This window comes from Zalophus californianus, chromosome 2 (assembly GCF_009762305.2).
Source record: "Zalophus californianus isolate mZalCal1 chromosome 2, mZalCal1.pri.v2, whole genome shotgun sequence".
Taxonomy (NCBI): Eukaryota; Metazoa; Chordata; class Mammalia; order Carnivora; family Otariidae; genus Zalophus; species Zalophus californianus.
The window spans coordinates 64,199,325-64,215,368 of NC_045596.1; the positions used below are offsets into that span (position 1 = coordinate 64,199,325).

Here is a 16,044-nt window from a genome sequence, read left to right on the forward strand (position 1 = left end):
AGGGCACCCCTCGCTAATATGGGGGTAAGGCTGAAGAATGTAGCATGGCAACAAGAGACAAGGTGGGGGTCAGACCCCAGAGACCTCGGCACAGGGCAGAGAAGTCCCATAGACATGGGATGTGGGGGGGAGGCAGTACTGTGGGCCAAATTATTCAAAATAGTAGTACTCTTTTTGGATCTTTAAAAGTAATAGAGAAAAATACAAGTGTGAAGCAAGAATGACTAGTTCTAACTTTAAACATATGGCATCTGTTTAAAACTGAGAGGTAGGTTTTAACTGAGGCAGTAGAAAACAAATGCTCCCATAATTCAAGGAGGTATGACAAGCTCAGAAATGTACTATCCAGACAGTGCACAGGGATGTAGGGTTTGAGGAGAGATGCCAAAGTATCTATGATACACCCTTTCCTTTATGGTCCCCTCCCTAATCTCTGCTTCAAAATGTCAACCTGCTGATCTTGCTTTCATACTATAGACCTCTGACACCTGCTGAACGACTTCTTTCCAACCTGAAGATACAGTAAAAAAGAGTGAACAGGGTCCTATGCCTCCTGATCCCTTCCTAAACCACCCTGAGCCATCTTTTGCCACCCTTCTTGGCTCTCTAATCGGTAATTCTTATCTCTGGGTTGTCACAGACAGCCTAAGTTTCTATTAACTCTAGGGCATGCTTCTCCACTGTCTACAACATTCTTCTTTCCTTCTCCCTTTGTGTCCTTACCCTTCAAAGTTCTTGCTTCTTCCAGTTTTTCCCTGCAACCTGCAACCCAGTTAAAGTCATCATTATTTGCAACCACAGAACTTGCACATTTAAAATACTCATCCCACTTGTTAACTCTTCATGGGAAGTATTTTCTTCTCCCCTATAAGGGAAGCTCAGCTGATTCATTATACCACTTCCCTGGTGAGCCACACATTGTCTGGCCCGCAGTAGGCATTCAATAGTTATCTGTTGAATTTTCGGCTGTGGAATGTATCCAATGTCACTGTAGAACATATGTTTCACAACCGAAAATTCAACAGATAACTATTTTATATATATATTATATATATAATATGGTTTGATTTATATATACATACATAAATATACATATATTATATACATAATATACATATATTATATATAATGTATGAGAAGTAAGATTGTAATCAATGACCTATATAAATACAGGGTGTACCATGTGGAATGCCACATAATTTAGCGCAAAATAGTTAATACAGTAATTTAAGAACTGTTTCTCAAGTTCATTTTACATGTATACTGCTGATGTTAGCCACATCAACTTATTTTTGTCCTTTGTCTCTAGTGGTATTTCTATACTTTCTAAATAGATCTTCAGTAGGACAGCATAAAGTATCACAGGGACTAAATCTGGGTTAACTTCTGGGCTTGGGCAGATAGGCCAGGTAAATTCTCCAGAGGCAACAAAAAATTGCCCATATGCTTTTCAGCCTTGTGCGAGGTTTATCATCTGGCAAAAAGTCTTCCAAGAATTTGTCCTCTGGCATTTTTCCTTTTCTGAGAAAAATTTCAAGTAAAATATGAAGCAGTAGAATGGGGACAAATGAAATTCCTCAAAAACAAAATCACTTGTGTGATGACAAGATCTAAAGAATATGGGCAGGCAAGGATTTAATGGAGACAGTTGAACTCAACTTGTATTTTCTTAGGGTGTTAGACACGAGGGAAATACTTAATGAAAGGTAAATCATTCTAATCTTTGTGATGGGCTGAATAATACCCTCACAAGATATCCATGTTCTAATCCCCAGAACCTGTGACTGTTACCATTCATGGCAAAGGGACTCTGTAGATATGATTATGGGAAGGATTTTGAGAAAAGAAACCAGAAAAACAAAAGGGGATGTGATGCTTGTAGCAGAGGTTGGAATAATACATTTTGCAGATGGAAGAAGGGGCCACAAGCCAAGGGTTACAGGGGCCACCAGAAGCTGAACAAGACAAGGAAACAAATCCTCTCAGAGCCTCCAGAAGGAACTGATGCTGCGGAACTTTTAGCTCATTGAAATGGATTTTGGACTTCTGACCCCCAGACCTTCAAGAGATGAAGTTTGTGTTGTTTTAAGCCACTAAGTTTGTGGTAATTTGTGATAGAAGCCTCAGAAGTGTAATACAAGCCCTCTCTTCTCAATTGATACCAAGAACATTTTTTCAAAGTTAGAAATTATAAACATATGCATAATGACCTTGGGTCGAGATTATTGGACTGATTTTTGAAGAGTTGAGGGAAATCTTTTGAAGCACACTAATCCCTTCCATTTTATACATGATTAGAAGAAATAATTTGATAATTATACTATCTTTACCAGTTCAATAGATTTAATAATTTTGAAACTACTTGTGAACTGGTCTTTATCATTTGAATTAAATTTTTAACATCATTGATATAAATACATCATTTCAGTGCTTTCTGGATGGTGGCAGGAATACAGATATGACAAACAATGACAGAACAAACAGTTATGTCATTGTGATTTTCTTTTGTTTTTAGTGTTGTGCTTTATTATTCTAATCATACTAATACCCTTTAAAATGAGATAAAACACACTGAATATTGATAAAACACACTGAATATAGTCTTTGACATCCTTTTTTAAAAATGTATTTAAAATCTTTTCAATCTTTCTGAGATATTCAGGTCCTTATGAAGAATCCCATGATATTAATTACAAAAGTCCTGGAACTTTTTCCCATTTTTTTAAACATTAAGAATTTGCTGAAGATTTTTTACACTTGAACATATTGTTTAAAATATAATCTTTCTTTCCATGTGACAGCCTCACACAAACAAAATATTTAAAGATGAAGGTCTGTCATTGCTCTATTTAATTAACAGAGACTTTTAGGATTATAGGATGTTAAAAAAAGAACTCAAAAGAAGACTTTAGTGTGATAATGATAATCATCTCATTTCACATCAGAATTTCAACTGGTAAAAATTCTATTTACAGGTGTCATCTGCTAGAACTAGTCAATCTTATTTTATATTGAGTTTTTCTTTCCCCAGTTACTTACACAAATCAGACGGTGGAATACAAAATCATGGCTAGAGGTTTACAATTGCTTCTACTTTAGCTCATGATGTAACAATTTCTTTTTTCTATTATCTATGACTTTGGAAGCTCTCAGTTCCTTTGTTTTGCATCTAAATTGTTGAATCACCTTGCCTTTTAGTACATAAAGACAATGCAAATCTTTTGGATAGTATATATTCTACAAGATTAACACGTGATGTTTCTAACCAAATTGAGATTTACTTAAGTGTACACTTTAATAAATTTTACAATTTATTTTGGATTATCCACTGGCATTTACAATCTTGCAAATATAATTCACCTAAAACAAATAACTTTATAGTGATTAGGAGACAATGTGAAGCATCCTTTTTTTTTTTTAATTCTTACTTCCAGAGTTTTCTCCTACAATAAAACAATGGTAACTTTGTCAAAGTTTAGCAATTCTAACATACTACATATTCTAAGTAGTATTCAAATTACTCAGTAAAATGTTTGCCATTTTGAATACTTCCTATGGGGAACATGGCATAGTTACTGTCAATTAAGACTGTTTTCTAATTTTGACTAAGGAAAAGAAGGGTTTAATAATTTAACTTTCTGCAGTGTACAAAGTACCTCATCATTAAAATTGGTAGCATAAGTATATTGTAACAATTTCTATACATCTTTACATATGCCTTTGAGACACCTGCTAGGACTGTAAAGTCAGAGTGAAATACACAGATACACTTCCCAGTATTTTTTACTCATTTCAGAGATTTCATCAGATATGAATTTTATTATCAGTTGCCTCTTTGACAAATTCCAGTTGTAAGAAATTAAATGAGAAATTACTCTATTATGGCTGATTATAAAATTATGTACTATGGTTCAGTGTCTTTCTGGTAACTAAATGGCAGTTTACAGAGCTAATATTGTTGTGCTCTCCAAATGAGGCCAGTCATCAAAAATATGAAATACATAAATACTAAAACCTCCAATACAACTATATTCACAGAAATGTTGTCAGAGCTGGAAGGAACTTGAGATTATCTCCAGTCCATCTCTAGCCTATGGTTGAGAAGCTGATCAGTTCAATTTCAGCAAGTTAAGAGCAGCTAGCTCTATGGGCTAGGCCATTCATCACCTGTTTCCTAAGCTAAGAGCCTATGTAGCACATCACTTTCTCTCTCTCTCTCTCTCACACACACACACCCACCCCACATTACCTTAATATAGGTCTTATAATCTGAACAAGCACATTTTAATATAAATTTGCATATTTGTGTACTTTTAATCAGCATTTTCTTTTGGCAGAAGAGCGCAAAAATAAAGTATATTTAAAAAAAAAACAGCACAGGGCTTGCTGCATTATGAGTTCTCAAAATTTTTTTCCTTTGGTCAATTTGACTGAATTATATCCTAGCAAGTATAGGAATATACCAAAATTAAAGTGTTCTCAGAAATATGCCACAGAAATTCACTAGGCAAAGTACTGATCTAGCCCCAAGACCAAAATACATGGCGGTACTCAACTTCATTACCTGCAAACAGACATTCGCTAGCCTCACCTGCCCCTTTCTTTCTTTAAACATATGACAAATGTACCAGTTATTCTGATTCTAGATTATATATTTCCTTTCATATTAGAATAAAGAATGTATATATTTCTCTCCTGAATTATATACCCACCAAAATTTTTTTTAGTAATACAACACTAATAAACTTCCTAAAGTAATGTGATGCTGTCCAAAACCTAATAAAAGTTAAGCACAGGCTTTGCCATGAGGAGGAAACTACAGTGCTTTCCAATACTTGTACATGTGGTCTAATTATATTTTGCCTCTTAAATTCAAAAATGATGTATGGAAACTGATCAAAAAATGTTTTAAATACCTTTTGGCCATAATAGAGACAGTGTTTTGATTTTAAAACTAAACTAATAAATTGCCTCTGAGCAGTAAACAATGGTCAGTGATATTTAGGTAGTAAAGTTATTAACTTCACAGAGACACCCAGATCTTATATGCAGTCAGGATTTATTAGAAAAACAAATATTGAATAATTTATGACTTAAAATGGTTCGAATAAAGTTCAGGGGGAATATAAGCAAATCATTTCTCAAACAATTTGAAATATAGGAGGTTTAAACCTTCTATATTTTTGTTAAAATAAGAATTAACTATAGGTGACAGATGCTGTTCCCTACTTAATGGAGGGTCTCAAATTTTACCCTGCATCTCATTGGGAAGGAAATATAAATTTTTAAAATAGAATTAACTTGGGGAAAGACATCAGTGCTGCAACTCTTAGCACCAAATGTTTTTTCTTGGAGCACCAAATGCTTTAAGGAAAACATTCCAAGTATCAAAGTTTTCAGATAGATAAATATTTATGGATCAAATCCATAAAGAACAGACATTGTTATGAAATATATATAGATGCCTTCAAAACTTTCTTTCCAGGCAGAGTAGACACATAAGTTAGGAATCATTTCCCACTTAATTGTTGTTGCAACCTTATGCAACACAAATGGATTATGGATAAAGACTTCCTCGTTTATACACAGAGTAGATCTTGACTGACATTATGTCCAGAAAATTAAACAGGAACTACTTCTCTCTATAAAATATTAAAAATGATATTAAACTTAAAGAAATGGCTTTATTCTAACCTTTTATTTTCCTGCTCAAAAGGTATAGAGGTTTTTGATTTAATTCTTTGGTGAGTAAATAGCACTCTTTCAAAGCAAATTCTTCTATGTGCTAGATGATAAAATGAGAGAAAACAGCATAGATCTGGTTCATATCTTTAAGTGTAACGAGATTCCATCTGTCTTCGAACTTTATGAATGGTACTTTTTAAGTCTACATATAGACCATTGCCTCTCTCTCTTCACTGAGAGCTCTTCATAGTGGCATTAGAACTGGAAACCCATTTAAATTACAATCTACAGAAACCTATTTTGTCCTTTAAGGACAGAGGTCTACTCACATTGCTCATGTGGCAAAATCTAAATGCCATACAAATGCCATACAATAGTAGATAAATTCCAGGTGACTACCAAAGAAACAGCCTTAGCTTCTGTAGAAGCTCTTAAATACCATTTATGGGTGTGCACAGATCAGAAATGAAGTGCCAATTTAAGAAAACAGCAATACATGCTGTCCCAGATGCAAATGTAGAACAAAGGTCTATGAGAACTCATTGGGTGTATATCAGTCTTCCAAGTTGCACTTACACACATGGATAATTAATGCCAATATTATCATTTGTGACCATAAGTGACATCTTGGAACGAATATAATTCTGTCCTGAAACTAACCAGGACAATTATATATTTAGCCAAACCAAGCTTGAGTTTATGTGGGCTTAAATAAAATGGTAGCAGAGGCACAGGTAAAATTTTATTTATGAATATGTAGACACATGACTTTGGATCCAGCCAGCCAGTGACATAAATAAACTTGAGCAAATGATTCAAGCTAGAGGATATGCATGTATATATATATTTGTGTGAGTAAGGCTTCTTGGAGCCGTGCCACAAATCTAGACACCAACCAACAGAATCGCTCCCGTCCTCTGAAATTTCCATTAAGAGCACAATGGGGGTAATTATACCGGGACGATCCAAATCGCTCTTTCCATCTTGTGCACTCACATGCCCACCAAACATTAAATGTTCGCCTTCTCCTTTCCAATGTGATGGTTGTTGAACTTATTTTTAGTGTCATTTGATAAGACTTTGTGCTCACAGAGAGACATCCCACTGACCCAGCCACTGGTCATTGTCTATACCAGTTCACATCAAAGCAGGCGCGCTTTGTCAGGTTTCGAGTCGAATATCCATTTCGCATCTGAAGTACAGTATCGAAAGTGACTAGATCATTTGAGCTTTTTTCTTCAGCTGCTGCCTTCTTCCTCCCCCACAGTGTTTCCGCTCACGCTAACATAATTTGGCTTCGTCGACGTGACACGATGGTGGTTTTCCTAAAAAATTATAATACATACATTTCGATGTTTTGTGGTGGTCGAACCTCCTGAAAATTTAATTTATAAACTGATGAGAGGAGGTCTTTTTTTCTCTACTGAATCATAACCAAGGTAGAGTGCCTCTCAAAATCCAAGTAATGCGCATACAGTAATAGGTCATTCAATGTCAAAAGGCATAAAAAAGATGAGCAAAATCTTCACAGGCTGCTGCTTGCTGTTGCCTTTAATTATATTAATTAAACTTTGAAATTTTCATGCAAAGAGAGTTGCTGGCTTGTGACGCTGAAGAGCCCTTGGAGACTTGGAGGAAGGAAAAACCCTGAGCAGAAGCTTTGTGGTTACCGCTTCCTTTAAATTAAAAGCAAAACAAACTCCCGTTATGTTTACAGATATTAATGCTTTATGCACTACTAAACCCTAAACATAGAGAGTGCGGTAAATCGACCACTCCCAGGGACGAGTTCTCAAAGCACAAGTCCCTCAAACTCCACTCAAGATCTCTGGTTAGAGGCTGTCTTCCTGTGGAATAACGCTCTATTAATTTTCTTCTTTTCCTGAGTGCATAATGAAAGAAAGGTGTCTTCAAAAACTAAAGGGCAAAATCTTGCTTGCTACCGATACCTTGAGGCATCCTGTCTACATTTTGTCATGCGTGTGCACTTTCAGTGTTAGAATGACAAGATTTTCCAGTCAGAAGCTTCCCGTAAGGCACACTGTGATAGGGGACTTGGGAGGATTTTGTGATCTGACATAGCTATAAGGCAAGGGACTCCTGTCTTTGCTTGGCCTGGTGGGAAATTTCATACTCGCCTGTGGCGGACCATCTTGTGATGTAAAAACGCAAGTGCCATGTTTCCATGTAAAGCACTCCTCTCTCCATTACAGATCCGTCACGGCCAGTTGTACTGTGGTCCCTGTTTCGATATCATCTTCATGCTGTTGTTTTTGCTTTTCCTCCTCTCCACATTCCAACAAACTTTCTTGTATAAACCATAGCATGTAGATTAACACAAGTCTTTATTTTCAATGTCATGAATCATGAGTTACCACTGGGTTTCATCAACTCTCATGTAGATGGCAGAACAAGTATTTAAAAATGTCTGGTGCAAGCAAAGCAGAAGGCAGAGAGGAAGAAAGCTGTTCTTCCAAAAACTTCTGAAATGCACTTATTTTTTTTTTTTTTCATTTGGTTGGAAATCAGCAGTGCGAAGATGTATCTTCATACCTTCTTGGTCTTCCTGCTTTCCGTTTACTGAGATGGAACTCGGGAGAAGTTTATGCACCGGCCCTAGAAAAGAAAAAGAAATCATTATTGAAATATTAAAGCAATTACAAAAAAGCATAAAGATACCTAGTTTTTCTACCATGATATAGTAAATGATTACGCAAGAAGAGGTCAATGTTAAGATGAACCACGAAGTCATGTTTTTCCCCTTGGGTCAAAGCATGGTGATTCATTCAGATCTTTTCCACAGCAAAGTTCATCTATACAATGGGATGGTAAAATAAGAGTGGAAAAAACTCTATGTAAAATAGAACTATGTTATTGCTATTTAAAGTGCAGCATTACTATCTTAGCAATAAAAATATCGAAGCCAAACCCTATGTTTCCTTCTATAATGGATTTAAATGAAAGTATTCCTTTATGCAATCTGGTGCTTTTAAAACTGATATAAAACTGGTGCTTCTAAAATGTATACATGAGGAATGCACTTGAGAAGTAGTAAGAGGCTGAGGATCAGGAGTCAGGGAGAGAAGGAAGAGATGTCATCTCTTTGTGATTGCATTTTATAACTGGCTTTTGCAAAAGACTTAGAAAATTTGGCCTCTGTGGTTGACCATCTCTCTGTGCACAACTACACACCATCATTATGTGGCCTCTCCAAATGGTGACTATTCATTTGCATTCCATATTTTTAAAGAGACTTTGTCATTCCAACTCCTTCAGCACTTCAAGAAAGGTTACAAGGACACGTTGTTTCATATGTCATTGTAAATAATCCAAGAATTATTTGAAAACAAAGTTTTCAATTATTGATAAAGGATCTCCTCTTTCCCTCTCCTTGGTATGACCCTGCTGATACCCGGTACTGCATAAATCACATCCAGATTTCTCAACAGGCCAAAAGTTAGCATACTGCTTTCCAATTTAGGGAAAGGATTATCATCTTATTGAGATTTTCCTATTTGTCCTAATATCTGCTCTCTAATTTCAGATTTTAGAACTTCTCTTTATCTCTCTCTGAACGTGAACAATAAGTTTGTTTTAAATATCCAATACATGGGAATATTAAAAGAAACAACAAATATTGTTGGAGAAGAAAGCCTGGAACATCAAAAAGGGTTTTGGTGCATTTTCCTGTCAAAAATGTCTGCTCTATAAATTTGGATATTTCAGAAATTAATGAAGAGAAAAGCAAACTAGTTTCCATTAACTTTTGCCTAAAAGGCAGAGACATTCACCAAATTATACATCCTCTAAATAATTTGGAGGCAACATTATTACAATTATCAATTTTATTACTTTGTACCTGATGTCTACAAATAATATCTGTGCAAAAGGGAGTGTGAGAAAAGCATAGAGAAGGCCACCTGAGAATGAGGTCAAAATCCTTGGTAATGCAATGGTCATAGGTCATGCACTCAGACTATATTTTTGTACTGTCTAGAACCTTCAAACAAGATCTTTAGAATGAATACTAAGTGAAAAAATGCTCTTCTCCAGATTAGCTAAGTATGACACCAAAAACCATGGAAACATTAAAAATGTTATTTTCATTACATATCCCTTCTCTCAACATTTTTTTTCAGGGGAGACAGGTAGGAAAAATGACATAATTAATAAATATTTGAGCAAAGCAATAAAACGGTGCTTCTAAGCCACAATAGTGTAACTATATATGCAATAAGAAATAGATCTGAACTATGCCTACGAAAACAGTGATGAACATTAAAAATATCTTCTGGAGTCTTTCGAGAATCCAACAAATACATGAATAATTATATTATGGCAGCAAAGATATGAATTAATGACATCCTTTTCTTGTGTATTTATGGACCAAAAAAGTAAAAGTTTTCTCTCTTCTGCATGATTTTGAAAAGAAGTTATCATGAATCTCTACTTTTACTTGAGTGCGATCACTAATTAACTAGATGTAGATATAGGGCTCCTTCTCTGACCACTTTTGTTCTACACACCAGATTAATCTTAGTGACTTGGATTCACCTACTTTAAGCAATTGGATAGTTTTAAAAAATGAGATTCATAGTTCACTTAAATTCTTAAAATCACTTCAATGCCTAAATTATGCCAGACATAATTATTTTTCATTTCATTTGATATGGTTTAATTATAGACATAGAAACTCAAATGAAGAAAACCCTATTGATTTTGACTCTGAGGTCCTCACCTCCACTCTTCCAAACTTTGGGATTAAGTACTGATCATCAGCTGTCAAACATCTACTGATGCAAGTACTAAAAACACCTGTTAAATGCACATACTCTCCTGTGTTTTAACACACACCCATTAACAAAATAAATAAATAAATAAATAAATACTTTTTCCCCTCCTAATCAAGGACTTGGTGTTTTCCACTTTTTGTCAAGTGCTGATAATGTGGAGGTGTATTTTTATTTTATAGAAATCTAAAATATGGTAACTTGGAGGAGTTATGTTCAAGAGTTACTTTCTCTGTTAAGCATTACCCTGTTCTCCCAGTCATGGGGCTCTTTCCCTCAAAGTTCCCATAGCATCTCCACTACAGCCAAACCACATTATGCCATAATTGTCTGCTTGAATATCTAAAAAGACAGCTAAGAGTGATTAAGTCTAAGGGTTCCAAAGCCCTAGTTATGGATTGCAGCTCTGCCACTTGTTAACTGTGTGACGATAGGCAACTCATTTACTGCTGTGTGTCTCAGTTTCCTCATTAGGAATAAAAATTCGATCTATTCTTAGGACTGCTATAAAGATTGAATCTATTAATATGCAGAGAGCACTTTGTACACTACCTGGCACTTAGTAAACTCTCAATAAAAAATAGGTACTTATTATCCATACCCCCTCTATGTCATTGCAGTGCCTAACATAGAGCACACTCATAATAAATACTTAGAAACAAATGAAGAGATGGATGATAAACATATAAATGAAGAAATAATGACTGGACCTCAAAAACAGGAAGACAGAATAAGTATAAATTTGAAAGCAAAAAAGGATTACAAAGGAGAAAAATACAGCCGTGGAAAAGGAGAGAAGAAAATATAGAGAAACTGGAAGAGAGTAGCCCTAAAGAGGAAAAGATAAAAATTGAATAATTAAGAAAAAAAGAAACTAGTGGCCAGAAGGGAATTTTTATTCAGTATTCCATCAGGGATCTTATTCCCAGAGGAATCTGTCAACTACTCATTCTTGAGGTCACTCCCAACAACCAACTGTGCCCAAGTGTTTCAGCATTCCATGTTCCCATAGATCAATGTGTTTACTCGTCTCTGAGTTGTATTTATTTAACATCCTGGGTGAGCCCATCTGAATGCAATTCTACTCGAGTGTATGGGTATGACACAAGCCAATGATCAAAATATCTTATAATCCACAGTTAGCATTTTCATTCTTATGATATACAACTCAGGGAGTTTCCATGAAATGCCTGGTCAAGCACTTGTTCAGGTCACAAACAACCTGATTTTTTAAAATGTGTGTGTGTGTGTGTGTGTGTGTGCGTATGCATACGCACGCACACACAGCCTATCTCAAGTGCTAGGCAGACTGGGATTGATTTAAATAAGAATATAGGGAAGCTCTTCTATTTTCATACCACATCAATCTTTCTAACCATATCCCTGGTATCTAGAACATATATTTCTCCATTCAATCAATAATGTAGAGTATTTATACCTCAGCCACTAATCGTGATAACTTTGGAATTCTTTCTCTCCAGATCAGTTGGCAAAACTATCTTCAAGAGGGAAGTTCTAAGTGAAATACTAGCCATCTCTCTAGGTCAGGTTTTTTTCATACTGAAGTCCACGAAGACCCGTGGGTTCTACAAAGGTGCCTCAGGGGTTACTATGGCTGGCATGATGCACAGGGAGGGAATGAGCAGGCACAATGCAAGCCTCTCAATCCTCATTTGGCTCAAATAACTCCACCCTCACCTAACTTTAAAACTGTAATTCACTATAAGATTTTGTTTATGTTTGTATTAAAAATGTATTTTAATAACTATTATTCAAGATTTTCATGCCTATGTTCACCAGTAAACAATTTACATACCTGGACTTGGTTTCTTTACTTTTCTTTAGAAAGGCCTTCTTAGATCTAGATCTATGACACCATTCCTTCAACTTTTGGTCACATGAAAAGCCCAAATGACTTGTGGTCATATAAAGAGAATTTTATATTTTGGAAAATTGCTACTGAGGACACAGATATTAAGGGATCAATTATTGAAATTTAGAGCTAGCTAGAAAAAAGCTTATCACTTCTGGTAAGTTTATGTGCTTCCTTTATATTATATAATGGCAACCATGATTCAGCCTTTCTCTTTGTGAGTTGGCTTCCAAAAAGCTCAGGCACATGATGTTCTAGAAGTTATTACCACCCTTAATGTTCACTTTCTGGTATCTTGACTTATATCTTGACTTCTGCCCATAATTCTTTATTTTTATTCTGAAGTTTTATGGTAGGTTTTTTTCTCAAGACTTCTTTAGAAGCAGACAAGCTATAAGTAAATGCAAACTAATACATATTTCTTTCTTAAATCTCAACTTTCTTATTCATGAAGACTCCATATTGAGCTAAACCTTCAAAACCCTCCAACAAATGAATTACCTCAAATTCTATCTTATATGAAAAGATAATATCATGTCTACTTCCCTTTTTGTTGCCTTTTCTTATTCTGGTGGGACTTAATGAAGTACTCTGCAGATAGCTGATGTCAAATGATGATTAATTTGAACTTAATCTGAGTTAACTTAGATAATTAATATGAACTTGAAGTTTATACATGCAAGCATATTAAAAATATTCTTCACAAAATCCCAAAAGTTCTTCTATAAGAATAAATACCCTAGGTCAAATGATTGAAAGCTTCACTTTGTTTTCTTTGGCTTCTAAAAAAAATAAGCATAATATGATTCATTCTTTATAAACTTGAAATGTATTAACGTATCAATTCATCTCTTAGAGTAGAGCTCTGTGCAGAGGCTTTACTCCATTACCCACTTTCCCTCAGCCTAAGAAGGAACAAAAGGTATTAAGGATAAATCACAAATAAAACTTTGGTCATAACAAAGTCTAAATTCACAATTAGAATCTGTCAGCTTTAACTTCACTTAAGTGATTTTTCAGGCATTTAACAAGTAGCTAAGAAGTTCATTGACATTTCTCCAGAAATTCTTGTTGGCAATACCTTTTCTTGGGTCTCATCATACATAGAAGTAGGAAATTGATACCCAAAATAAAATTGTCTAGTGCTGTTACTGCTCTAACAAGAGATGAAAACAAGGTAACAGTAGAAACTGACATATTTGCTGTTGGTTAAGTATGTAGACCCCAACTCTGTTACAATCTTTGAAAACTGATTTCACCCATTCATTTTCACTGTAGCCAGTAATAGTAGTGTTAGCCAGAGCAAGTGCCTCGTTTCCCATTTCTTGAGCATTAAAATTCTGTGGGTATTAACGCTTGTGAACTCCTTTACTAGCTATCTGCACAGGATATATTTCACTGCTATAACTGTTATAGTGTTATGCTCATCTCATAAATATCCACTGACAAGCTGAAGCATACAACTGCACTTTAGTTTAGACTTTTCAAACACAGATAGCTGATTTATTTATATATCCACTTCTAAAAAGAATTTACTAAACCTTCATGCTCTGTGCAACTGTAAACAGTGATTCAAATTTAAAATTGTATAGAAAGCACAGATACATATAGAAATAGACATAAAACAATTCAAGAGGTCCAGGAAATCATAATTATCAGGAAAGAATGCCGAGTTGAGGACACAACAGGTTCTTTGGGTGGAGATTTTCTGCAGCAACTGAAGGTACAAGACTGAAGAGAGGGCACATACTATCATCTTTCTCTCTTTCTCATATATATGTGATAGAGATCTATCTATATATGAGCTATATATAGAGAGAGAGCAATTTATATATAAACACATACAATTATATATATACATATAGAATATATATAGAACATATATAGAATATGAGATAATCTGTATATCCTCTGCTCAAAATAAAAGTGCAAGATTTTGCGTTGAAATATAAATTCCACATACTCTTGCAATGGAAGCTCAACCTATAAATGCCCCATATTACGGCAGAGACCACACACCATATGGATATTCAGTAGATGTCATGAAGTCAAGTGCTGAGTTTGCTTGACAAATTTACTTTCAAATGGTTTTCTCCCCTTTTCATTCTATTATGGCACCTGCAAAATTTTAGTGACTCTACATATACTGTTAACATTTACTTTGTAAATATTCAGGTTGGTCTCCCAGTTTTTCTTGAGATTCAGGCGTATAGTTGAAGTTAATAAAATATCTAATCCATATCTCATAATAAGATATGAAATTGACCCTTCAAAGTTATTGCTTGTATATATATATATATACATACAATTTTGACAGTTTTCCAAAAACATTGTTGGCAATACCTTCTTGGGCCTCATGATACATTTTAATGGGAAGTAGATACCCAAAAAAATTATATATGTAAAATCAGAATTCTATATATTCTTTTAGTTGGGTACCTCATAAGTAATGTAGGAATAATTTTCCACTTTCTAATCTCAATTAGAGTACTAATTGTATCTTAGGTCTTAAACCAACAGTAAAAAAAAAAAAAACTCAAAAATATAACTTCAAGCTACAGAAAAACAGTATATAAATTCTGTACATGCACAGTGTAACATTATGGGTATGTAACAAAAGACTGAAAATGATCCAAATAGCCATCAGTAATAGACAAGATGAATAAACTATAAGATACAGATAGATAATTGAGTATTATAAATCATATACAGCCGTTAAAAAGAATGAGGGAGATCTCTATATACTATTGTGGAATAATGGCCAGGATTTATTAATGGAAAAAAAAATCAAGCTGCATATAGTATATATATTATGCTATATTTTATGTTATGAAGAAGAAAAATACACTAGAATTGATACATACTTATATTTTCAAATGGAAATAAAAGGCCAATATTTGCCTTGAAAATAAAAACAGTTACTGATAGGTGGAAGGGGGCCCCAGGGTGGAGTGGATAAGGATGTAAATGAGATCTTTTAATGGATCTTGTTATATGCTATCAAATGCAATCATAAATATTTTACATTTTCAAAAAAATATTTAATAGAAAAGAAGTCCCTATGAACTAAAATAGCCTTCACTAAGAGCAAGTAAGAATGCTGCCAAAAATTGAGGATATGGCAGGAAAGCTGAGAGAGATCCCTCCATAATATGTGAGGTTTTCCCTGAGAACACGGAAGTAGTCAATTGAAAGCTGGGAGAAAGTCAGGACGGAAGAGAAATATTTCCCTCTCCAAAGGGATCTTCCCCAAGGGAAAGGAAACAGCTCACTAAAGGTTTGGGGAATGAGAGGACTGAGAAAAATAACCCTGAGGGACCCAGGGCCTTTTAAAATGATAAGGCAGCAGCCTGCTGAAACCTGGGAACAGGAGAACTGAGAAAAATCCCTCCGAGGTTAATGAGGCCTTTTGAGAGTGCAAGACATTGGCCAAAGGCCGTAGGCAGAAATCAATATGGAAGCTGGTCTTTTAAGCTATAGAAAGTGGTGGAGGTTGTGAGTGAGGGGATGGGATACTAGCAGCTGGAGAGCAAAGACAACTCCCCTGCAACCAAAAAAGCTCACAGGTGGACTATAAAGCAGAGAGGAAGAGAGAGGAAGAGAGCTCTGATGAAAAGAAATCCCTGACCCTGACCTCAAAAATTTTTAAGCCAAGAGTGAACTAAAAATAACTAAGAAGGCAACAAACTGTGATCC

General features: G+C 35.1%; 1 protein-coding gene across 4 annotated transcripts in view; it reads right to left on the reverse strand.

Annotated features, from left to right (window-relative positions):
• Positions 1-3,217: 3,217 nt before the first annotated feature.
• ANTXR2 (ANTXR cell adhesion molecule 2) overlaps positions 3,218-16,044 on the reverse strand; it is a 149,799-nt gene continuing 136,972 nt past the window's right edge. For all 4 annotated transcript variants that reach the window (XR_004819907.1, XM_035726045.1, XM_035726044.1 and 1 more), the window contains one exon: positions 3,218-8,301. Coding sequence is in view for 3 of the 4 variants with exons in the window: in XM_035726045.1 (XP_035581938.1) it covers positions 8,263-8,301 (39 nt within the window). In the remaining variant the exon portion in view is untranslated. The remainder of the gene's footprint in view (positions 8,302-16,044) is intronic.